The 26,505-nt window shown below is 36.0% G+C and overlaps 2 protein-coding genes across 2 annotated transcripts; both read right to left on the bottom strand.

Moving 5' to 3' along the window:
• Positions 1-349: 349 nt before the first annotated feature.
• Positions 350-2,198, bottom strand: ndufb11 (NADH:ubiquinone oxidoreductase subunit B11). Its single transcript, XM_065248424.2, has 3 exons — positions 1,946-2,198; positions 1,217-1,350; positions 350-565 (listed from the first exon to the last, which is right to left on the bottom strand). The coding sequence occupies exons 1-3, from the start codon at positions 2,135-2,137 to the stop codon at positions 436-438; spliced, it is 456 nt and encodes a 151-aa protein (XP_065104496.1). The 5' UTR covers positions 2,138-2,198; the 3' UTR covers positions 350-435.
• A 421-nt stretch (positions 2,199-2,619) lies between these two features.
• On the bottom strand, positions 2,620-25,663 carry def6a (DEF6 guanine nucleotide exchange factor a). Its single transcript, XM_065248421.2, has 11 exons — positions 25,490-25,663; positions 22,021-22,161; positions 21,765-21,944; positions 18,959-19,186; positions 12,128-12,274; positions 11,782-11,890; positions 7,965-8,263; positions 7,187-7,353; positions 5,884-6,082; positions 3,821-3,911; positions 2,620-3,596 (listed from the first exon to the last, which is right to left on the bottom strand). Exons 1-11 carry the CDS (start codon positions 25,583-25,585, stop codon positions 3,403-3,405), a joined length of 1,851 nt encoding a protein of 616 aa, XP_065104493.1. The 5' UTR covers positions 25,586-25,663; the 3' UTR covers positions 2,620-3,402.
• Between the last annotated feature and the right edge of the window lie 842 nt (positions 25,664-26,505).

Consider the following 26,505-nt stretch of genomic DNA (forward strand, 5'->3'; position numbering starts at 1 on the left):
TGTTTCATTACAAAACTAAAGCTAATGTCAGAAAAGCTAGCACATTTTGAACCATAGTGGGTTTACAAATGAATCCATTATCTTTTCTGGAACATTCAATACCTTTCAGTCTATTAGTAAAACATATTTTTTGGCGCTTTAATATTTATTATTTTATATTAATTATTTGGCGCTGTAATATTTACAGCTACACACTGTTAGTAGCACATTTATTACCTGCTGAAGCTAATAATAAATTAAAATACATTAAAGATCTTCTAAACATACATAAACATCAACGTTTATTGTGCCAATAAGGTAAAGTGATGAATGATTGTTGTATCTATCAAAAATGCCACATACCACTACATTAGAACATATATTTTTATTATAACAGTTGAGGAGATCTAATGTACAAGCAAACACAAAATAACAAGATATTTATTGACAAAATGTCTACTCCTCTCCAGATGAAGGGAGAACAATCTTGCTGGGGTCATAATAATTTTCAGTCATGATTGGAAGACCTTCAGCTTCCCTCTGTTTGATCAACCTCTCTGCTTCCCGTCGAGCCCACTGCCTCATACTGGAGAGAGAGACAGAGATGTACATGATTAAAACAGTTAATGAAAAGAAAAAAAATTTAGGGCAATAAAATCTGTTATAATCTACTATAACTCTTAAATGAGTTTTTCTTATATACTTCATCATCTTCAAACATCAAAACAGCTGGGATAGTCTATGCCGTTTCTGCTCCAGTGTGTTTTGCAGTACTGAATAACACAATTAGTATTTTGGCTTCTATTGAGGTCATTAAAATGCAACTTATAATTGCATTAAGTCAGTGGTTCTCAAACTGTGGTCCGGGGCCCCCCATTTATAAAATACATTCATTTATCATGAATTCTGTGTAATTAAACCTAAAAAAATAAGGCTACTAACCAACAACATTACTCTGTATAGTTAATATGTTTTGTTTAATTAAAATGTTGCATTTTAGAACAGTTTTTTGTCATACATTTTTTTTGGGGGTGCTGCAATGGAATGCACAGTGGAAAAAGTTTGAGAACCACTGCATTAAGTAGTTTAGGAAATGTTTACACTCTTAATTTATAAGTTAAAAATGCAAATTTTATGGTCCATGATGGGTATGTATATCATAACATTTATTTTTCAGATCAAATCTGTTCAATTTAATAAGTGACAAAAAGTACACAGAATCAGTTTGTGAGCTTACCCGTGATCAGGCAAATAGTGGATGAAAGTGCCTCCGACAACAATGGCCACAGAAATGCCAAAGAAAAATGCCAATCTCATGTTCCATTCATCCACAAATGAATCATGATGATGGAAGCCATGGAAATCTGGATTCTGCAATGACAAAGACGAAAATATATTACTCTCCATAATTTATGCATTTACCACATTGCCATATATTATGCATTACTTATATGTAACTTTTAGTCTTTATTAGTCTTATGTGTGTATATGCTAAGTCTCGAAGTTCTAAGTTAAACACTGTTTATCCAGAACTAGAATGACAAATTATCAGTCTTATTTTGGGATCCCAAACAGTTTCCATAAAACAATATAAGCATCACTGGAAAATACTTTTGGTTAGTTAACTTGATTAGCTGATGCAGGTAAAGGTATGGCTACATTTACATCCCTGTTATATAATATAGTCGCAAACATTGATTAGAATCTTTACTAGGTTGTGTTTATTAATTTTTGTAAAGCGTGTGACTTTTGTTATATCTTAATAGTTGTCTCTTTATACATTGTGTATCATTTGAAGTCAACCTTGCAACATTAACAGCGTTGTTTTATTGATTTACTGCAACATGCAATGCATGCCTAATCACGGTTTATACGGTGATTGTTGTACGATATCAGCCGCAGGTAGAGGACCCACACTGCTCTTGACACCAATGTTAATAACGTCATGTGTTTGTGATCCTCGTACCTTCTCAAACGGGTTGACCTCTGCGTGTCCATGACTGTCCTGAGCAGCGGGAGACAGCGGCTGCAGATCAGAAATCGTGGCCGCACCGGAGGCGCTCGATTGGGGCGTCTGCGACACGCAGCGCGCACCGAGCGCGGAGCTCAAGCGAACCCGGGACACAGCGGGCCAGATTCGGCTCAACCGCGAAGCCATTTTCTTCAGTTTCTCTGTTCAAGCTGTTCCAGGACAGCTACGGTTCCTCCACGTTATTTTTCCGGGTTAATTTGAGGGTTTAGCTATTTGATTGGCGGAGCGTACCGCCATCTAGTGTCCCGGATGTAGCAAACCGCGGAAATTAGGTAGGTTGTTGATTTTAAACCAAAATAATATGTATATACTGTAAAGGTACTTTGCTTCAATGCAAAATAAAAAATAGAAGTAGATTTGAATAAAAAAAAAGGGATTTATAAATATTTGGGTGGAAATATGCAATAACACTCCTGTTCAAAAGTTTAGGATCACTACACTAAAATATTTCATGTTTGAATGTTTCAAATTATCAAATCAAAAATATACTTGTGACAAAATATACATATTTTGTTTACTACAAAAAGTTTTATGAAATGGATATTTTGGACTGAAAAATAAAAAAGTTGTCCAGAATAGATGGAAACTCCTTCGATACAGTTTAAAAATACCTGGTGAGACCTCAAGAACCTGTTTGATAAAATGCCAAGAGAACAATTATGGTGATGTCAGGCATACCTTTAATTTTTTTTGTCACAAATTAATTTGTGTAATCCAATATTTTTGTACATTTTGCATTTTTTAAATAATTGTATTATTATTCTAAAATGTGGATGAAATTAAAAATATAAGTATGTGACCCTAAACCTTTGAACAGTAGTGTATTTGTTTTTCATCCCTCAAATTTTCTAAAACTGACTTCTGAATAAGAACCGTGTTTATCAATAGCAAAAACAGTATTTAATTTAACTGTAAGGTACATGTGCCACGTAGCTGTCTTCATGGGTTTGTTATCTGACTGTAGAAGCAGGAAGTTCTCAAAACCACAGATGCTTTAGCTCTCTTACATGTTCCTCTCTCGCAAGAAATCCTCTCTACGTGCATTAACTCCTGCAAATCTCTATGCACCACATTCAAATGCATACAGAGGACACAGCATAAAGTCCATTTTCACCAAAAGGAAACATCTTGAAAAATGTCTTATATTTATTCAGTGTACATTTTAATCTACATAACGGCAACTCAGGTGTAAACCAGACAATTATTTACCAACTACAGTATAATAATATTAAAAAAAGATGAAGTGTACAAAACTACGAGTACCAACATATTAACAAACAGCAAATGTGTAAGCATTTTGGCACCTTCCAAAAGCACAACTTTCTCAAAACTCAAATTTGAAATTCAGTCCTTTGTACATTGTGAGATTTATGTATGCGTGCATGAGGTTGTCAAGGAATTTCCATGTTTCCGTTGGAATTTTGCGATAGTCGCTTGTCGGCTTCGCATCCTGATATGTTTTCCACGTTTTCTTTGCTTTCTTCATTCTGGTCCTCGCTTTTCTGTTTCAAACGCAGTCCGGGGTCCTTCTGTGAAGGGATACGAAAGCTGCTGGAAAAAGATCCCACTCCAGACTGCCTTTTCTCTGCACAACGAGAAATTTTCAGATTAAAATCAGCATCAATGTTAAATGATCATATCTTAACAGTCTCTCTTATACCACCACATTAACCATCAGCTGAATTCAAAGCATGAAGTATTGATATTGATCACATTATAGATGTGTGCAAAGCAAGCAGCTAACTGGGTTGTTTTGATTTGTACATATCGGTTTAATCCGGTTTTCATGAAAGTGTTTTACACACATACCTCCTGGTCCGATGGGATGCATTAATCTGTTCATTTGGACGTTCCAGTGTTTAACATTGGTGCTAGCCTGACGAAGCTTTCTTTGGGCGGCCTATAAAGATCAAGAGATACAGATTTGTACCAGCATGCATTGACTGTTGCCATTTTGTTTACAATTGCATAATCGACAAATAGTAAGCGGGTGATTCTCACGAAACCATTGAAACACCACGGCACTAATGATTTTAGCTATAAAATGTGTAATATAGTAATATTAAAAAGCATCAGAATTAACACAATACTGTGTTCTACCTTGCACAATGTGTGATTTCAACATAAGAATTTATAATTTGTCAATTTTATCTCATTTTCTGCTGAAATTCTCAGTCCGTCTGTGTTTGAACATGCGTTATGTTGTAATTTAATCAAATTAACACAAAAATATTTAGAAAAAAAATAAATGGATGTTTTGCTAGACTACTTTAGATGACAGAAAAAATATTTACTGAATATTCATGTATAATAATAATGAAGAAAAATTAGGAAAATGATGTGTCCATGCCTGATGTTCTCATCCTCCGCAACACTTTTTGAGAACAGTTTAAGCACACATACAGAATTTTAATAAAGTTTGATTTTGAGTGACCAAGCACATGGACCAGTTACTTCAAGATGGCTACCAGGTAAGATCATTTTTTTACAGTTAATTTGAAATATTGTCTTGTCAGAATGCTTACACGACATTTTGATTATCATTACCGCAACAGATGCTTATTAAATGTTAATTAAATTAATAGAAGCATAATACTTTGATTTTAAATGCATGTGCAGAATCTCCAAATTATGTTCTTTCAGGTTTGTCATGTCATTTTGAAAATATGTCAGTGTTGATGTTTTCTGATTGTTGCGGTAATGAGATTTTTTAGGACTAATTTTTTAAATTATGTTACAAAAAGTGTTAAATGATAAGTAAAAGTGTTTAAATTAATGTTCCCATTTACTCCAGACTTTGTTTTTCAATGTCTGGTGGGAAAAAAGTAAATTTAAGCAATTTTTACATTTTCATGCTTGACATTTTTAAAACCAAGTTTTCGTGAGAATCACCCAAGCAATGGTCAACATCAGTGTTGGGGGTAACGAATTACAAGTAACGTGCATTACGTAATAATATTACTTTTCTGAAGTAACGAGTAAAGTAACGCTTTACTTTATAAATGTGCACATTAATATTTGAGTTACTTTTTCAAAAAAGTAATGCAAGTTACTTTTTTTTAGTTTAATTAATTAATTAGATTTAAAAAACGATGTACTGAATTAAACTAAACGTAGTCAACTTTATGCACTCTATGCGTACATGCCTGTGTGGGAAGAGTTTGAGTCAGAAACTGAGATGGCAGGCCAGAGCTCGACATTTTTGTGATGAAATATGCAATTTCTGAATGCAAAACTTTTCAGTCATAAAAACACCTGCAAGGCCTGAAAGAGATCAAGCCTCAGCCAAGAAAAAGTAACGCAAAAGTAACTAAAAAGTAACGTACGTTTCCATGAAAAGTAACTAAGTAATGCAATTAGTTACTTTTTTGTGAGTAACTTCGTATTGTAATGCATTACTTTTAAAAGTAACTTTACCCAACACTGGTCAACATACTACCAACTAGTTAATAATACTAAAGATACTCTGGCAAATAACCATTCTAAGACACTTTCTGGTCTTTCTGATCTGATGCAAGTTAGTCCGCCAGCACGAATGTCTAAAAATACCACAATAGTCCCTTTATCTTATTAATAAACATTTGGCAAGAGCTAAATACGAGAAAAATGAGATTTATGTACAAACTTGCCACAGAGCTAACTTTTAGGAAGTGTAACAAAATACAGCTTTATATTTAACTAAAATCTGACACTTACTGCTGTCAGTCATGCAGAGTAGAAACTGGTGTTAAATCGAACTAAAAGTGGTTCACTGGCTAATAATCACTCACTTTAAGTGTTATATTGCACCTATGTAGAACCATAGGTGGTGTTATAGCAAGACTACCATGTGGTTAGGGGTTTAGGTTAGATTTAGCCATAGAAAAACTTACCACAACATCCTGATCCACTCGATGTCGATTGGCTCTAACCTCCTCCAGCTGTCTCTGTGCCTCATCTAGAGATCGAGACTTAGTCTCCATCTCCTGTTTAAGTTCCTGTTTTTCCCGTTGAGCCCGCTGGATGTACTCCTCCTGCTCCTCACGGAGGGTCATAAGGGCCTTCATCTTATCCTCTTCCTCGGCAAGCAGCCTGTAACAGCGAGATGCGTTCAAATACAGCACAAATGTGCCCTACTGCCCTTTTAAAATGCCTTAAGCATATCTATTTTTGTATATAAAAATGGCAGTAACACTTCAAGAAACATGTTTATATATACGGTGAGGTTAAAAATGTGAAACACGAACAAATAGATTACAAATTTTATGGCAGCCGAGTTGACACAGATTGGATATACGTATCAGGGGTCTCCAACCTTTTTGTGAGCAAGGGCTACCACAACGAATAAAACAATCTGGAGGGCTACGTTTTTTGATTTGGTCAACTCAAAACTTTGTTTTACTAGTTGTTTTCATTTTTAAAAAGGTAGAGCATTGCATTAGTAGCTCAAAAGGTCTTGGGTTTGATTTCGATGAAAGAAACATACTGATAAAATGCATAGCTTAAATGCACTGCAAGTTGCATCTGCCAAATGCATCAATGTAAATAATCATCTCATCGCGATTGTTTGTCCTCATCACGATGATTTCAGATCACCACAATGATTGCACATCTCTCTTAAAACGCCAACATTTCATAACCGTGACAGTCCTAGTAAATATTTTGTTACAATATCTGCAGGATACCAATTTGAATGCAAGTTTGAATTGAAAAGTTAACATCAATTTTAGACTAATAGTATCCGGTATGTCTCTTATTGCTGTGTAAAAAAGAGTAAATAGACTTAAACCAGAAGTGTCAGTCTTTACTGAACTTGCAACACTATCTCTTTTGCTCTTTAAGGCACACATACGTATACTGATCTCTAAACAAATGCATTTATGCAAATGAGTCTCTCTATTACTTCCTCTGCTAACTTCCTCTTGATGAATTCTGCCATAATATCAAGTCAATTGTTTACGTTTTGTCAAAATCTTTTAAAATTGCATTGTGAACTCCTTTCTTAAAAGAAAAAACGTCTTTTTTTCTAACATGCAAGCCAGCTGTTTAAAAAAAGCAAAGCACCATCTAGTCTGTGTCTGTAGCAGCCAGCAGTCATTTCATACTTTCAATGCATTTGTTTCCAAGCAATAATTTGCAAATGCCGAACCGAGCATATGCGTGTTACCCAACAGTATTGCATGCGGGGGTGCTTACCGAGCCTGCGCGTAGCGGAAGGCCTCTTCGTCCTGTCTGGCTTTGATTTCCTGTTGTAAAGCTTCCTCCAATCGCTGTTGCATGGCCTCTAGTTCTTTAATTCGTGTCCTCTGCCTCTCGGCTTCTGCTTCTTTCAGCGCCATCTCTGCTTGCATGCTCGCCCGGGCCTGCACACAACCAAATACTGGTCCTCTTAGCATCTACTAGATATCCTGAATATCATTTATCTGGATGCATGCAACCCATGGTTAAGTATCCTTCATTGGTCTTAAACCAGCATTTCTTTAATATTAACATAATTAATAACACAAATAAATATTAGTATTATAAAATAACAAACCAATTCTGTGTGTTCCTGTGGCTTAACTGGTGTTAGCGATCAAGGTCATGGGTTCGATTTTCAGAAAACATACATACTGAAATGATTAAATGCGTAAATGAAAGAAGGGATGTGCAAGTGCTCCTGTATAGCTCAGTGGTTGTGCAATGCATTAGCAGCGTAAAAGGTCATGGGTTCAAACCCAGGGAACACGCATACCGATAAAAAATACCTTGTAATGCTTTCATAAAACCATCTTTCGTGTAAACGTTCAATCAAGTCATCTATCAATCCATTAATCTGTCCATTTAAACATGAAACACCATCCATGCATCATCCTCAAAAATCACAGGGCTCTTATTGGTTTAAACAAATGTTGGTGCACAGAAACAAAAGTTATTGATCCAAGGATACACCATTCTTTTGTGAACCACATTTAAGCCATGCATCCACCCTTACCTCTTCTGCCTCTTTGAGTTGGATCTCCAGGGCCCGCTGAAGCTGGTCGTGTTGTTGACGTCTACGTTCCTCGTCTTGTTCCAGAACCGCCTGCGCCTGCCTCTGCGCCTCCTTCAGGAGTTCAAGCTCGGCCATCTTGCGCTCCCGCTCCTCTTGGAGAGCTCGCAGACGCTGGAGCTCCTGCTCCTTTGCTTCTCGTCTCTTCTCTCTCTGTTCTCTCTGCTCGCGCCTTTTCAGCTTCAGATCTTTATGAAGAGAGTTTTTACCCTCCGCGTGTAGCCGGATCGCTGTCTGGATGGCTAATAATAATAATAGAGTGAAATAAAATATTTGATTATTATATAAAATAGCAGCCCCAAAAAAATCAAACCTAAATGTGTTATGGAATTAGAAGACAAAATATCACACTCATTCTACAAACAATGTTTTTTACTTCACTTTTCTGGACCTTTAAAGGGACGTTCCACTTTTTAAAAAATATACTCAAAATAGTCCCCTTGGTAACTTTCAATAGCAGGGGACTATTATCGTGCAGTGCGTAATATCACTACGCCCGCTGCAGCCATGTTACAGCAGCAAAGTCCTTGATTATTACGCCAGAGTATAGTTCCTAGACATATCAGCCTAGAAATTCACAACTTTTAATTTTCTGTTTGTCTTAGTACACGATGTAACTACAGAAGAGTCAAGTTTTAAACAGGACAAATATCGAAACTCTTTTGTTATTTTTTAGCGCGATGCTAATGGTCTAATCAGATTCAATGGATTGTGCTAAGCTATGCTAAAAGTGGAAGTGCCAGACCCGGAGATCAGCTGAATGGATTCCAAAACAGTAAAAATCAAATGTTTAACTTTAGGGGAGCTGGAAAATTAGCATATTTTCAAAAAAAGTGGAATGTCCCTTTAACAAACTCAAGAGTTTTATATGTGATCTAATTGTGAGATTAGTAGCGCCAAACTTTGATTTCAATCTTGGACTCAGTCACTATTAAACATGTCAAGGTTATATTTCACAGAATGTTCTTTACATTATGTAAGATAATTTTATGTAGAAAACAATAAAAATGACTTTATCTGGACTGGCTCACAAATGATGTTAGATTACATAGGTGCTCTAATAGGGTAACCACATGTGCCGTTCATCACTTTAACCCTATATGACCCCAAACGACATTTCATTAGTTAAAAAAAGGTTCCCTTCATGTCAGAGATATACAATTTTGTGACTTTTCCTAAATAATCTATCTATACATACACAAAAAACTGGGCTTGATTCGGTTGTTCTGAAGGTATATACAATTTTTTTATTAATCTGGGCCCGTATTCATAAAGAATATTAAATGCAAAAAGTAGCTCTTAGTGATGCAATTCTAAGAAAATTCTTAGAAATGTGGGCGTTTACTCTTAAAATTAAAGAAAAAATCCTAGTAAAGAAAAAAGTAATTTAGAAAGCATCTTAACCCTTAAAAGAGGTCTTAAGGTCAAAAATGTTAGGAGCACGGACGAGGACTTTTAAGAGGCTTAAGAGTTTTTTAGCAACCGAGAAAGTGGACAAAACATGAAGAGGGAGACAAAAAATGTTGCACACAATGCATGACAGTAAGTTAATAACATGCAACACATTTGATTGTGCAGGAATCATGTTTGTGACCGATCTTACCGTTATTAGAGACATAATAATATAATATAACGCCAGAAATAAAACTAATCACTACATTAACTACAGTAACAGATTCGGTAACTAGAAAAAATGCAACTATGCAGCAAAGATGATTAAGGTCTGTTACAGACGCATTATGTCTTATACTATTACCTATATATAAACAGGTAAAAGTATACCTGTAATTTCAAATTGAATTATTAAATTGATTTAATAGATCCTATACTCAAAAGCATTCTTTTTCTTCCTTCTTCGACAACCAACCAATCACAGTCTTTAAAAGATTGTGTAACACGTAGCAACAGGGTCGACCCCGCCTACTCACTAAGATAAACGTTTTTAAAATTGCTCTTAAGCTAAGACTCCTACGTAAAAGTTTTTAAGCTAAAAGAGTTTTCTCAGAGGACTCTTAGAATCTTTAAGAATAAGGGCCCTGGTCTTTGGGGTCAATATGACCCCAATTGAAAATTAATGGGTAATGCAAAAAAAAAATGTTCTTGCATTTAAAAAAAAAAATCAATACATCCAGCATAAATATGAACATTTCCACACAGATGTTAAGGCCTGGTAATTGTGCACAAATGCAATGTAGAAAACACATGCTCACACAAACACACACACACACACACACACACACACACACACACACACAGGTATGACTTCCACAGAGAGTATTTGTATAGAATTTGGCAAAATAAAATCAGGCACAAATGCAGAAAAAAGATATAAAGGGGTGTGACCTAATGCACGGACATGTACACACACATTCAGTCACATTTCTGTGGCATTTTGTAAAAACAGACGATTCAAAATGCATCAAAAACTAAAAAAAATTATTTGAAATCTGATTAATTTTTAACGTCCTTTCTAGTGTTTATATCTACATAAATACAAAAATGTATTGTTTCGGTGATAAAAGTCTTTTGGCCAAATATTCGGAGCATCCCTATTAAATAATCGTCTCATGGCGATTGTTTGACTTCATCGCGATGATTTCCGATCACCGCAATGATTGCACATCTCTCTAAAAAACACAAGGGGGAGCTGCAGCGCCTGTATTAATAAGACAGTATCAGATCAGATTTTAAAGGTATATTAATTTAATAACTACTTTTAAATACGTGTTATGTGTGTTAATATTTACTGCCAGGTAAACCTTGCAAAATATTAAATATAATAATTACAAATATGTGTGAAACTTTTTTCAAGAACAAACAAAAAAAAATGTATGAGAATAAATGTTAACGCAATAAAACTTAAACTTAAATGTCATAATCATCACAATTCATTACACAATTAACCATCAGCCAAATTTCATAACCGTGACAGTCCTAGTTGGTACAAAAGTACTTTAAATCTCTCAAAACACAGCTTTATTGTATAGATGAGAATAAAAACAAAATGATGATATTTGTATTATTGAAAATGTATATTTTTCTTACAATAATGCTTTCAATTTTGGGGTCATATAGACAGTAGCCAGTAGTGTAAACAGAAAACGGGGACCATTTGAGGGTTAACTAGAATCAGTGTGATAACCAGAAAGTGTCAATACAGAATTTGTGAACAGTTTATCTATTGTGTAATTATTCATTTTTATTCATATTGTGTTTTAATTTGTTTAAAATAAATAGCACTTTGTAGTATAATTTATTTGCATTTTTTTTTGTGTGGCCTAAGTGTCCAAATGATCTTTTGAAAGCTGCTCTATCTGTAAAGTTATACAATGCATGCATCTTATAATACAACTAAAATATTACTATCATAATATCAAATTGAACTAATCTTTTACACTTTAAAATCTATCTGTATGTTTAAAATTAAACATGCAATTCACTATGAATAAAGGTATTTCTTGTACATTTGTAAGGTAAACGTATCATGGAACTTTTTCAACCCTTGAAATGTCACAGGTTTCCACTTGAAATGGGCGTGTTTCACAAAGCAACATTGACAGTGACACATTTTTGTCAGAGTGGTTTAAAGCTTAGCGAAAAACAATAGACAATAGTAATGTATGTAAATAGTGTGCCCTGGGTGAACAAAGTGCCTTTTGAGGTGAAAGAAGAGGACAGGGAAATAACCATCTTCAAAGCCAAAACTCAAACAAAATACATTTTGTATTTACAGCAAAACAAAGAAATCGTGCACACAGACCTGTCGTCCACTCCTGTCTCTGTTTGGTGTCCGAAGCGCTGAGTTCATAAGTCTTGGTGAGGGTCTTTATACAAAACATGCACCTCTTCCCATCTCTATCAGGAAGAACCTTTAATATAGAGTAAGCGTCGAAAAGTGTTACATACATAACCACAGTCATCAAAACGCATTGTATGATAATGAGCAGTGAGGAAACACATAACCTACTAACCACATGGTAAATAACCAACTATTTTTCCTTTTATGCTTAAAGTAAGGTGGTTTTGTTAACCAACTCCAAAAAACAATAATGCAGTCACTAAAACTAAAATCAAACACACACTAACCACAGTCAATCGAACCCCACCTCTACGCAACAGTTTCCGTCTAATTGGATGTTGCCTTTGCGGTCCTTGCGGTCTTCGCTGGTGAAGTAAACTAAAATGCTGGGTCTCAATGTGAACCACCGCTCGGTCCAGTTTCTCCTCAACTGACCCTTCTTCCACAGATATCCCTGGTGAGAATGAACACAGATGTTTGACATGAAAATGCATGCATTGATGTATATGCACAGATATGTTTGTTGAACTTTAATACATATTGTGGACTTAAACTGAGATGCTATTAAAGTCAGTGTGAAGTCTAAACATATTATAAATGGGTCATTCTTTATTTGGGGTGTCCCTCTACTTTACAACAGTTGAAATAAACTTTATTATAATAAAATGTTTTCATGTTTGTATTCTGTAGGATAAACACACTTCGTGCACTATTAACAATTATAAAACGGGCAGTTCTTGATCTTCATTCTGATTGGTTGAAACGCGTTCTAAGCCGTGATAAAATACATACATACGGTAACCCTGCGGTTGAGACCACATTACATAAGTATCACTGCGCCACTGTTGCTGCGTACCGATTTATGAAAATAAACACCACAGTTATCATATTTAATCATATTTTTAATTTGTCATTAATTGCACAATTAATGGCGATATCCAGATAAATGTCAATAAATATTGTTGAGTCATCTCGTCGATAAAGAGAAAACGTTGTCTGGTGGCGATCTTACCCAACTTAAACACTGACGCATTCACTCAACACTGAAAACACAGCGTGTAAGTTTTGATGGCTCTGAATCTGATCTCTTACATAAGTTCTTCAAAAAATGGAATTATCTCCGCTTTTAGCTAAAAATTTTGAGAGGTGATAAGAGAACAAATGAAGGTAGGATGAAACGTTTTTTTTTTTTTTTTTTTTTTGAAAGCGGATGGTCTGTTCTTTCATTTGATATTTTATGTTTATTTAAAGAAGATAATTTTTCTGCAAGGCATTAAACTAAAACTGGGTGGCAACTTAAAAAAAAAAAAAAACGCTGACGGGGAAAGAGTTCAGCATGCTTCCAAGCATATTTGATCATCACTTTAACAGTTGCACAATATCAATGTTAATGTATAAATTATATGAATGGTGATTTATAAAATAAACACCACAGTCTTAAATCATATTTTCATTGTGTCTTTGCTGCGTCTGTGTTGGTTGGGAACTGTGCTCTGTTTCAGTCACACTTGATTCTGAGGAACTACTTTGTTTGGCGGAAGAGTAATATTTGTACTAATATAATTACAACTTATTTGTGTTTTATTTTATAAAATCCCGCTAACGTTATGCATATGAAGTAACCGTTTTATAAATGCAATAAACCCCTCGGAGAAGTGGGGTTACAGTGCATTTTATAACAGCTAAGGTGCCTAACAACGCCCCTTAGCTGTTATAAAATGCACTGGTAACCCACTGCTTCTTGGGGTTTATTGCTTTATTAAATTGTTTGATAGATTGCATTTGTAACAAAATATGCATGTTCCCGCCGTACCTCACAGAGGTATGATGGATTGTAATTGCAACCATTTTTAACACAAATGAAGTGGCTATATTGTGAATATATAGATTTTATTTAACATGTACGGTTTTATTAAATTGTTAAAATTTTAGCCCTGAAATAAGTGGCAAATAAAATATATGAAATGAAGTGGCTTTATTATGTGTGCGTGTATATATATATATATATATATATATATATATATATATATATATATATATAGCCACTTTATTTCATATATTTTATTTGCCACTTATTTCAGGGCTAAAAACTTTCTTTTGTGTATTTTGTATAATACAATGTGTTTGCGTGGTTTATGATTAAAAACACATTATTTTCCACATAACGTACATTTTTGTAGCTCTAGATTTCACGCTCTTCCTGAAACAGGGTTCTTGCAGGTTTCAGAAAGCTAAATTTAAGACCTTTTTAAGACCTTTTAAGACCATTATGAGTAAGATTTAAGACCAACATGACACAGAAGCATTCGAATGGTCTCAGAAATTCTCAAAATGTTCTATTTTTATTGATTCAGTTATAGAAAAATATGAAATAAACCTCCGGAGGCTACAGCCGAAAGGGCTCTGATTCTACCGTTTTTCATTTAACCGTAACTCCTGAAGCATTTGCGACATCAAAAAAGTTTGAATTGTTCCTAAAAGACGACAATTGCGCTTTTTGGAAAGCTACCGTTTATTACGGTACTTTCTTGCTTTTCGTCCGCCTAGCGATGCTGTTTGTGGAGAGCTGACGGGGGAGCGCGTTAGGTTCGAGTGCATTGCAGCAGAGAGCAAAATTAAAGTCTAAAATATAACCTGTGTAACACTAAAGTTGACACGCTGTTGGTGGCTCGTGACTCGACGGCCAGACTGTTTAAGTTGATTTTCAATAAAGCAGTGTTGATTTTTTTTCGCTTCTGGGTCCTCTATGTTTCAGAACCTGGCAAATGCTCAGGTAAGCCACGGGCTAGTTGGTTAAATTACGTTACCCTGAAAAAGATTTTTGCTTATACAAAACTAAAGTTAAGGATTGTTTCTCGCCAAACCCACAGTCAGATCACAACACCTGAAATATAGCTTATGGCACGATTTGCGTGGATTATGACAAAGTGCGGAACGTTTCTTTTTTTAGAGACCCACCATCATACACTTTCTGCCTCCGCCACTGATTAAATTAGTTCTTCAGCGTTTTAAATTACTATTTTATATTCTGCGGACAACGCTTTTCGGGAAAGAACGGAGGTAAGAAATTTAAGACTTGGGTAAATAAAATTTAAGATCTAGGATAAAAATCTGGGTGTTTTTAAGACTTTTTAAGGCCTTAAATTTAACATTCTGAATTTTAGACTTTTTAAGACCCCGCGGGAACCCTGTGAAACGCATGGATTTAAAAAGTGCTGTGTCCCTGATTGGCTAGCTAATCTGTACGTTATGATTGGTCTGAATACCTCTGACGTCATCAGGAAATGTGACGCTCCTTACCATGTTTGAAAGATTTGCTCGCAATGCTAACAGGAGTAACTTTCAGGTTGTGAGTCCGAAGCGGGAGGAATTATGATAATGTCGTTCTTGTCTACATCACCAATCCCAGGAAGTAAACTGTTGCCTACAATCCGTGTGTTTGTTGTAGTCCAAGAAAAGAGATTTACGTTAAAGCAACACCAAAGAGTTTTTTTAACCTTAAAATAACGTTTCCAAAAAAGTTTCAGTGGTTCATCCACTCAAAACAGGGTGAATGGCACTTTCACATTCGCTTTGCAGCCCTCTATCAGCCAAAACCACACTAAAGAAGTTTTCAACCGTCGGGTAGTGGTCCTGTAGTTCGAGTGAAAACTACAAAAACTTGCTTTACGGCAGACCTACAATCCAATCAGAGCCAGCTATGCTGCAGTATTTACGACAGTGGTAATGAACAATTACGCTTCTAACCTGTAGGGGGAGCAAAGAGCAATAAGTCTTTAGTGTTGCTTTAAAGACGATAACTTCCGTCATCCTTTATTTTGGGGTTTGTACCTTTTGCATATCGTTAACATGTACTAATGAACATTTACACACCAAAGGAAATGTAAAATCGTGATCATTGGTGCTCTTTAAAAGAAAGCAAACAAGCATTTTTACAATTTCTGCCTTTCATTTGCCACCCCAATTGAAGAATGACCCAAATGTTATAAAAAAAATATTGCTGAAACACGTTACAAAGACAACAGTTTTCCACATTTGTGGAATATTTGGGCGGGGCTAACACAATCACGACCATCGATTCAGGTCGCAGGGACATTTTAAGCCCGGATGGAAGATTGCCATTGTGAAAAAATTGTCACAATTTTTGTGATCGTGGCTCCTCATCAGTGGTCCTATGTCGTACAGTGAGAGAGGTTTAAAGACGGTCTTGCATCCAAAGATAGCCTATGATAGTTTAGTATCCGAAGTAAAAAAAAAGTGATCAGAAAGTGTCATAAATTTAGCTTGATCAACACACAGTGTGTTTGCTGCCATTCGACCTGCGTACCGGTATTTGTTGACCACTGCTGGGGACGTTGTGCTAACGCGTGACGCAGCCGTCGAAGCCTTTCGATTCAATGTGTGTCATCATCGTACAATCTACATGCTTGTCATTGTCATACCCAAGTTTAAACAATCTATTTCGCACAGTGTGATTAGTCTTATAGGAATGCAAAACAACTGCAGTGTATCCCGGGCTTAAAAGTTGAGAAAGATGCATAGACTGTAAAAATATGGTCCGTGACTTCACCCATAGGTTTGTGAAGAGCATTTTGTCTGAGAGCGGACACCCCCCCAGCGCTTAAGAGCAGAGAATGCGGCTTATTTTCACAGATTTTGATCATCGATTTTATTTATTAGGCAGTTTTTAATCATTCAAACTTAGCTGTGTGGTTACTAACACATTTTTCTTTGGTGTGACAAACTCAGAACACATTTTTAGTATCACTTTACACAGACTTAAAAAAAAAAGAGTTGTAGGCTAAAGTCTCCATCTAATTACGACGGCAAGAGCATTAAAGGGGACATTTCACAAGACTTTTTAAGATGTAAAATCTATCTTTGGTGTCCTCAGAGTATGTATGTGAAGTTTTAGCTCAAAATACCCCAAAGATAACTTATTATAGCATGTTAAAATTGCTACTTTGTAGGTGTGAGCAAAAATGTGCCGTTTTCGGGTGCGTGCTTTTAAATGCAAATAAGCTAATGAAATGGCAATAATGGTGTTTTGTTGAAATTGAAACTCAATTGTGTTGTAAATTATTTTCTCTCTCTATGCACTAAATGGCAGTGGCGTGGTTGGATAGTGCAGTTTAAAGGACGGTATTATTCTAATAAGATCCCTTTCTGACATCACAATTACCCATTTTTTCATGTGCTTGCAGAGAATGGTTTACCAAACTAGGTGGTAGGGGTGTCACGATTCTCCAAATCCTCGAATCGATTACATTTTCGATTTTTAAATGAAATTTTTTTTTGAAAGACAAAATTATTATTATTATATATTCACATTAACATGCACATTGCGTGCTTTTCCTCGCATGGGGGTTTGTGGGCTTTACGCAAGAGAGCTTGTAGAGAGAGGATTCCTTCTTGCACGGAGATGGACTTAATGCGCGTGTCTTGGACTCCTATGATCTGAAATAAAACCGGTGCGTCATAAGCAGCTGCGCGTCTCTCTGTCTCACGTGCACGTGCTCTCGCATCTGTCCAAAGTCTAAACATAAACTTAAGTAGTAATCAATACGTATTTGTTCAGTTTTATGCGTTTCATGCGAGCTGAGGCAAACTATCCCTTTTGTTTAAAATATAACCCGCTGCATCTTGGCGGCTCTTTCGCACACGTGTACAGAGCCGCGCTCTGTCCAAAGTCAGATCACTAGGTAGTAATCATGTTTATAATATGCATTACAAGGAGTTGTAGCAATACATCCCTCGTGTTTAAAATATAAATCGTGTTCCGCTGGACCGATGTTTTTAAAGGCACCTCTGAGAGGTTTATTTTCCCCCGCTTGGCAAGCCGACCGGACGTGACATGGGGAGGTGGCAGCATTGACGATACCATTTTTTAATTCGAAGTTCGAGGTTGTGACTTAATTTCGATCGATTTCGATTTAAAATCGAAAATCGTGACACCCTTACTAGGTGGGTTGATCTTTTTCACATTTTTAGGTTGATAGAAGCACTGGGGACACAATTCCGTCCCTCCAGAAAAACGCAATTATGCAATCCTATGAATCAACGCAAATCAGCCAAAGTCTGCATATTTATGTGGGGGCCGCATTTTTCGAATACGCCACACTTTGCAGCATAAATTGCAGATTTCCGTGCGCAAAATATGCGGGGCTTGCATGATTTCCTAATCCCCGCATTTTCGTAGCAAAAATCACAGATATCTTAGCGGAAAGTTGAAAATGTTGCATTTACGTCACACAAGCGCAGCCATGTCCCCTGTTGCCATGGGAACGTTATGAAGTGACATGATTACGTGATGTGAACATCATTGAAAAGCTGCAAAAAGTTTCATTGTATAAAATTGCATAAATATCCCGCATATTCCATCACATTTTTTTAAGAAAATGTGCCGAAACATCAATGATTTTTGCCCGCAATGATAACAAAAAAACTCAGTGTTTTTCTGGAAGGACTGCGAATTATAGCACTTACTATGAAAATCGAATTTTTTTCATGTTTATGTCCTCTTTAAACTTTGATTTCATTGATTTCAATCACTGACATGATCTTCCCCAGTCAATATTAAAGGGGACAGAGAATGAAAAACCATTTTTACCTTGTCTTTGTTGAATAATGGTAGTCTACTCGCACATACAAAAAGTGCTAGACATGCTAAACATCTCAGTTTCATAGAAATTCCTCTTTTAGAAATGTCAGCCAGAAAACGGCCCAATCTGAAAAACTGATGCTTATGACATCACAGGCATCTCACTGCCCCTCCACTTTAAAATAATTGGCTACATTTTTTGAGTGGCAGCAAAGTCAGCCAATCAGTAATGAGACTGCAATTTAAGCCAGTAGGGGGAGCCAAACAGGTGCAAAACCACTTGTTTAAAATCCCCCACCCTAATAGAGCTATCTGAGAGAGGTTTTTAGGAAGCTTCTAAGACCTTACAGACCCAAACAAAAACTTTTTTGTCTACATCACATCACAGAACAAGGATAAATACCCCGTTCAATCATTCTATGTCCCCTTTAACCATATCAAAGGTCTTTAGGATGATTTTATGTAGAAACCCATAAATCACAAAATTGACTTTAGCTGGTTTTTCACAGAAATGATCAATAGTTGATATGTCAATACCTCTTTCAGCACATCGCCTACTATTTCCCTGTATACCTCCTCTATTGCCATGCTGATGGTTTCTTTGGCAATGCCTCTCGTAAGTTTCCCAGAATTCATCATCTGCAGAAAGGCCCAGACGGTGAAGCCATTCTGCTGAACAGAATCTTGGGAAATAAAGTCCTCGAGTTCGACGCAGTTCAGCTCGACACTCATAGCCATGCATAATTTCTTCAGCAAATACTCAACCTGTGCAGAGAGCCAATGATATTTGTTGTTAGATTCTGTTGAGATATGTACAATCGGTGCACCTTTCCACCTAAAGAGTGGAAAGGGGCTTTTTGCTAACAAAGAGTACATGTTATGTATCAATACCGAATCTTTACCCAATGGTACATGTTAGGAAAGGGTACTGTCCTTGGGGCCATTTTTGGACCATTTTTTCCAACATTGCATGACATTTAAAAAAGCTTTATTTAGTTTTATTTAAACTTTTCACATTCAGCACATGGCAAGTGCTTGTTTATCATTGTAACTTTATAGTCGACGCAGACCACCAGCATGCATGTTTACTCCATTCTGTGCTACTTCTCTTCTGTGACAACAAATTATGCTGTGCCAACAATTGCAAAACATAACACAGGAAATTAACCAAACGTTAAAAAAAAGTGGTGGGAAACATTTAGCACAGAGGCAATAAAGAGAGAAAACCAATGAGTGACACCCTTTTTTATCTACGCAAATGCGGATATCAAAAAAAGTGCTAAACCGTTTTTAAAAAAAAGGCTGTTTTGCTTCCTCAAAGTTGTTGTTTTTTATTTACTCTATCAGTCAAATCAGACTTTTCACATCTCCACTCCGGCAGCCTTTGTAAGAAAGCGAGGGCCACGTGGCTATTTAAAGCAAACAACTGGTAGCGATCATGATGATGTCAGAAAGTGACGAGCAATTTGGGGATTCATGAAAAGCAGTGTCAGGTGCAAAAGACACTGCACACGACTAACGGTGGTCCTGTGGTTGGCAGATGTGATGCTATAGTCACAAAACCCTCAAGATACAGATGGGGAGCGCACTGGCCTCAAAGCTATTTGGATGAATTTGTGTACTAGTATGCACTGTCAGAAAATATGGTCAATAAATGGTCCCTAGCTGTACCCTTTTAAAAAGTAAACCTTTGTACCTAAAGAGTTCATATTAATACCTTAGATACATTTTGGTACCAAATTTGGTACCATTTGGTACCATTAATCTAAACCCAGTCTGGGGAAGCGCCCCATGAAATTCTAATACAATCCAAACCTCAAATCCAAATTAAAACCTTCTCCTTACACTATGCACTCTCAAAAATAAAGGTACAAAAGCTGTCAACGGGGCAGCACCCTTACAAAAAGTACACATTTGTATCCAAAGGGTGCATATTAGTACCTCAAACATTTAAAGGGATAGTTCACCCAAAAATGAAAATAATGTCATTAATGACTAACCTCATGTCGTTCCAAACCCGTAAGACCTCCGTTCATCTTCAGAACACAGTTTAAGATGTTTTAGATTTAGTCCGAGAGCTTGTTGACCCTCCATTGAAAATCTAGTAACGGTATACTGTCCATGTCCAGAAAGGTAATAAAAACATCATCAAAGTAGTCCATGTGACATCAAAAATGCATTTTGGTCCAAAAATAACGACTTTATTCAGCATTGTCTTCTCTTCTGCGTCTGTTGTGAAGCGCATGCGCGAGACTACAGTCACGTGACTGCAGTGACGTGGATGACGTGTTATCTGGTGCGCCCCAGCTGTTTTTTGTTTTGTTTTTGTTTTGCGCCCAGGCTTCATTTACAGTCTGAGGGAGACGCACGCTGTAAGTTTGAAAAAAAAACTTCGCAAACATGTCTGAGGACAACACGTCATCCACGTCACTGCAGTCACGTGACTTTAGTCTTGCGCATGCACTTCACAATAGACGCAGAAGAGAAGACAATGCTGAATAAAGTCGTAATTTTTGTTATTTTTTGACCAAAATGTATCTTCAATGCCTCAACACATTCTAACTGACCCACTGATGTCACATGGACTACTTTGATGATGTTTTTATTACCTTTTTTGCAAATGGACAGTATACCGTACATAGACTTTTAATGATGGGTCAACAAGCTCTCGGACTATATATTAAACATCTTAAACTGTGTTCCGAAGATGAACGGAGGTCTTATGAGTTTGGAACGACATGAGAGTGAGTCATTAATGACATTATTTTCATTTTTGGGTGAACTATCCCTTTAAATAGGTCCAAATATTAATCTTATAGGTACTGATATGTACCTGTGAAGTATATGCACGTTTGAGGTACTAATATGCACCCTTTGGATACAAAGGTGTATTTTTTTGAAAGGGTGCCGCCCTGTTGTACCTTTATTTTTGACAGCGCATAGTGTAAAGAGAAGGTTTTCATTTTGGTTTGAGGTTTGGATTGTATTAGAACTTCATGGGGTGGTTTTAGATTAATCCAGGAGTAAGTCTTAGTTATATTAGGATTATACTATTTAAGTAGTTTTTACAAATAAACCTTGCAAAAAAAATAAAATAAATACTGGTGAGCACAATACTGTCCGAGAAACTGCCCCCATATTTGGTACCAAAATATATCTCTGAGGTACTAATATGAACTCTTTAGGTACACAGGTGTACTATGCCAGTGACAGCTTTTCTACATTTTTTTAAGGGTGTATGGTAATAATATGTTTATAACAATGTTATATAGTCCCTAACCCAGTCCTAACCCCTAAAATCTGACTGGCTTGTTCCAGAACCTAAACGGATGTAGACTCTCACCTCATCTGGGACAATGACTAGAGGGTATCTGTCCTCCGAGAGAAATATGAAGAGACACCACATACGAAATGCATCCGTCCCAGGCAGGACGTTCTTTCCTTCTGGCCTATAGTTCTTTTTGGCTGTAAGTGTCCAACACAACTCATCGACGTTCTCTTTAACAAACGTGCCTTCCACCACCTGAAAATGAAAAGAGGGTCGGTCACAAACTTGTACCTCCTAAGTTCGCTGAAGTGAGAGAGGTGGAAAAATGTACCTTATCCAGGATATATTTGTTGAGGTAGGGCATGTATCCCTGACTGGAGACTGGACCATCATCGTCATCTCTGAAGTGTTCCTCTAGAGCTGCTGGGTCATGTGGGATACTCAAAACTGTATAAAGATTATGAGACAACACCTGCAGAACAACAACATGCAGCTTCAATACATAATCATCATCAAAAGTTTTTTTTTGGTTCAACTAAAAAAATGTACGGTACCTGGTGGCCTTAACATTTTGAGTTCATTCAATTAAAAAAAAGTTATATTACTAATATTTGAAAAGTTGAATTAACTCAAAATTTTTAAAGGAGACATTTCACAGGACTTTTTAAAGATGTAAAATAAATCGCTGGTGTCCCCAGAGTACGTATGTGAAGTTTAAGCTCAAAATATCATATAGATAAATTATAATAGCATGTTAAAATTGACACTTTGTAGGTGTGAGCAGAAATGTGCCATTTTTGGAGTGTGACTTTTAAAATGCAAATGAGCTGATCTCTGAACTAAATGGTAGTGTGTGGTTGGATAGTGCAGATTAAGGGGCAGTATTATCCCCTTCTGACATCACAAGGGGAGCCAAATTTCAATGACATATTTTTCCACATGCTTTCAAAGAAAGGTTTACCAAAACTAAGCTACTGGGTTGATCTTTTTCACATTTACTAGGTTGATAGAAGAACCGGAGTCCCAATTATAGCACTTACACATGAAAAAAGTTAGATTTTCATGACATTCTTTGAAATTAAGGTTTTTTGGGAGGGGGAACAAAAATACTCCTACAGCATCACTGCAAAGAACCTAAGAGTATTTATTTTTTAGTATGTTATTTATAGCAACTTGTATATCTGTATATGTTAATAAATTTACTGTAAAAAAGTAAGTTACCTGGTTGACTTAACCCTTTAACTGGCACAGAGAGTGGGGTGGGGGGGGTGGTAAAAGGTGATGTACACCTTCAAACGAATATAACACTGGCATTTTTATGGTCTAGGAGCCTAATTTTGGTTTTGTTTTAAACTTGTTTTGGAGGTGAATTTTTATAGCAGTTACATTTAGTTGTAATAAATAAAAAATGCAATATAGTATTATTTAAAAATTATCAAAAAACTGAGGTTTGTGTTGGTTTGCTGTGAGGTTTGCTGCATACTCTTGTCACAAATGAATAAATTACAGTCAAGCATAATTATTACTACTAAAAGGTTTTGAAATATGAAAACTAAATTCTTAGACCTTTACAACAATATATAGCCGGCGCTAGCTATAGGCAGAGTAGACAAATGCCTAGGGCCTCAAGCTTGGAAAGGGGGCCTCCATAACTCCATGTGCGCTGGTCCGACAATCACTACTGACAGCATTAAATAAAGTTTTAAGGTAAGTTCAACTTTATGCGGCGCCGCCACTGCAAGAATTAAGTTTGTATTTAAAAAAGTTTGTATTTAAAGTCGAACAGCAAACAAAACTGGCGTTACCTAAAGTAAACTGTCTGTATATCTTGTAAGTCCTCTACACTTTATTTTAGTTTTCAAATCATGAAAGTAGTTTGTCTGTTTAACTTCCAGTGGCAGCTGATTTGTATGGATATTTAAGTTAGTTTATAAAAAGGTATTGCAATAGTCTGATAGATAACTTTATACTGTATATTGGTTAAGTAAGAGGGAAATTCTTCTTTATACCAAGTTAAAATAAAAAACAAAAGTTTTCTAGGAGGTGTTCACCTGTAATTTTTTTACGGTTAGGGTTTTTGCAATATACTGTTGTCTTTTTAATTTTACTCTTAAACTGTTATCCTGTGTTATCCCAAAAAAGGTGGTGTTTTTAATAAATGTGACTGCCTTAAATTTTTTAACACATGTGGTTTTGCATAATTTCTAATTACATTTTAATAAATTTGTTGATAAAACTTAATAAAAAGTAAAAGTAATGGGGAAAACATGTTTATTAGTAGTGCTCATCTGATTTCTTACGCAGTAGAAAAACACGTTCTCACATTATTCTGAAAATTAGACGGGTGTGAGGGGCCTCCAACATAAATTTTGCCTAGGGCCTCCAAATATCTAGAACCGGGCCCTGCTACCAATAAGTACATATCTGTACTAAATGGTATATTTGCTCACAGTTTCACAGATAAGGCTTAAAGATAATCCAAGACTAAAACACATGTTTGTTGTTGTATCCAAAAGCCTCAGATCACATTACGTTTAGGATTTTAAAAACATAAAGGGGCAGTTTACTGGACACGTCTTATCCTAAAATGCATGTTTGAGCTGCCATAATTTGAAAACACCCTTTTATGATTTTAAAATATCAGTGCCATTATTTTGTCTTAAGATGCATATATTGTTTTTTTGTAAGGTTTGTTTGTAAAAACTACTCAAAAGTCCTAAGGCCTGTCCGGAAAACCACCCCAAAATATAAAAGATTTATGATCCACACTTATCCACATTATTTTTGTAACATTCATGAATCATTCTGATGTACATGCATTTATCATGATGTTTAGCACAAATTTTGTCCCCTTTGCTCAGTACTGCCTACAAAACGAAAGTGTTCAAAGATTTGGAAACAATGATTTACAGTTAAACTAATGAAATAAAACCTCAGGCAACGTAGCATTACTTCTCTAACTTTGCTTGGGAACTTCTCTAAACTTTTGTCCAAAAAAGATGAGCACATCTAGCCATAACGTTACTGAGAGTCTGAGCTTACAAACACACATCCGGTGGCTTTTATCTTTGCCCTATCAGCACTCAAAGCTGACGATTTAAAAAGGATTAGTTTGAAGCTCAACAACTTACTTGAACTACAATTTAAACATTCTCGATTAGAGATTCTTCAAAGCTGGTCAGCTTGAGATAAAGACTGGACATTGGACTAAACGTAAAGTAATTGTTTTAAGCCACAGGGGAATTGATATAAAAAAAGATCAAGGGGCATTACTACAATTTTAGCAACATTTATTGTTTCAGAAGATTTAAATTATAAATGTACATCACTGCTATGCCCATAGATACCAGTAAAGATATGAAATCTAGCATATATTAACCTTTAAAATGTATATATATATATTATTTCAAGTATTGTGTTTAGATTTTCTAAAAAACAACTCTTCACTAAAATCCAGATTTTAGCTTTAAAATAGATTGGATCCTATAAATGGGCATTCGTAAAAAGAATCTGTGACCTAGATATTCAACAAGTTCACAATAGACCATGTGGCATATGATGATGCTCACACAGGAAATACATCTCGACCAGTTCAAACAAGTGTATGTTTTACCCCAAAACATAATGCAAGAAAGACTAAAAAAACTCTTTGGTTTGCATCGTTCACCGTTGATTTTTCCTTTCTTAAAAAGTCCAAGGACATTTTCTGCCATTTTAAGACCTTTAAATCTAATGAGCCGTACATGATCACAATGTTCTGTCTCTGCATCTTACAGTCCAATAATAGTTGTGCATCTTACCTTAAGTTGAGACTTGGACACCTTCCCGCTCTTCTCCACGTCCAGAGCAGTAAAAGCGTACCAAATGGACTTCAGCAGTTCTGAGCGCAAGTCCATGACTGCAGCAATTTACTCTTCGTTTTTCCTTTTTTCAGTGTTCTCTTTTTCCTCGCTCTGTCGTTCACTGTCACCCACACCCACGGCACTAATGCGCACACTTCGCAGGCAAATGACTCCCTCTACTGGGGCAATACTCAATCAGAGAAGAAAAACAACACTGCTGCATTAAATGTTTAAAAAAATCATGAAACACTTTGATTTCATCATAAGGATAAAATTGGCACCCGAGAGTATTTAGCATATGGAAAACATGTCGTTTTGGGCTTAAGTTTCGTGGGCACAGGCACATTTGAGATTCTGAAACTTTTGAGATAAGCCTTTGAGAGCCATTTCCTTTTTCTAAATTTATATACAGATCTTAACAGGGTCTATATTTAAGATTTGAAAAAGAGGACATTCAGCACCGTAACAGTTCTCTAAACGTCTCAACAAAACAAAAAGTCACGTTTCTGAACCCGTCTGTGAAATCTATGCTAAAAGTATCATAGTTATGAGATTTCAATTATTGATTTCACTTCACTTTCAATATTTGATATTTGGAAGCCTGGAAGAACATGCATATTAGTTTTGCTTTCTTGTTTTCCCATGATCACAAAAGTTGATCTCGACATAATAAAAATGTTATTCTTGTGATGTGATTGTGATGAAGCTTATCGTTTTGTTTGTATACAACAAAAGCATCATTTGCGAAATTAGATTTACTTGGATCAAGCTGAAATAGATTTGACAGTAATTGACAATTTGATAATTTAGGGACTGTCTCTAAAGTTACACATTAATATACACGTTTTTTACTTTAAACAACATTTAGATGGAATGACTTAGAGTCGACAAACAGAAAACCACACAGTGTTAAAGGAATAGTACAACCAAAAATGAAAAATTATCTTATTTTGAGAAATGTTTGTAAACAAACC

The sequence above is a fragment of the Paramisgurnus dabryanus genome, chromosome 11 (genome assembly GCF_030506205.2).
Source record: "Paramisgurnus dabryanus chromosome 11, PD_genome_1.1, whole genome shotgun sequence".
NCBI classification, from domain to species: Eukaryota; Metazoa; Chordata; class Actinopteri; order Cypriniformes; family Cobitidae; genus Paramisgurnus; species Paramisgurnus dabryanus.

Excerpts from the sequence above, each read along its gene's own strand:
- def6a (XM_065248421.2), bottom strand. The coding sequence starts at position 25,585 with ATGGACTTGCGCTCAGAACTGCTGAAGTCCATTTGGTACGCTTTTACT. Across the intron at positions 19,187-21,764 it reads TAGTCATTGTCCCAGATGAG|GTTGAGTATTTGCTGAAGAA; the intron begins GTGAGAGTCTAC and ends CTCTCTGCACAG. Across the intron at positions 11,891-12,127 it reads ACGGAAACTGTTGCGTAGAG|GTTCTTCCTGATAGAGATGG; the intron begins GTGGGGTTCGAT and ends TCTATATTAAAG.
- ndufb11 (XM_065248424.2), bottom strand. The coding sequence starts at position 2,137 with ATGGCTTCGCGGTTGAGCCGAATCTGGCCCGCTGTGTCCCGGGTTCGC. Across the intron at positions 1,351-1,945 it reads AGGTCAACCCGTTTGAGAAG|AATCCAGATTTCCATGGCTT; the intron begins GTACGAGGATCA and ends TTGTCATTGCAG. Across the intron at positions 566-1,216 it reads CACTATTTGCCTGATCACGG|TATGAGGCAGTGGGCTCGAC; the intron begins GTAAGCTCACAA and ends CTCTCTCTCCAG.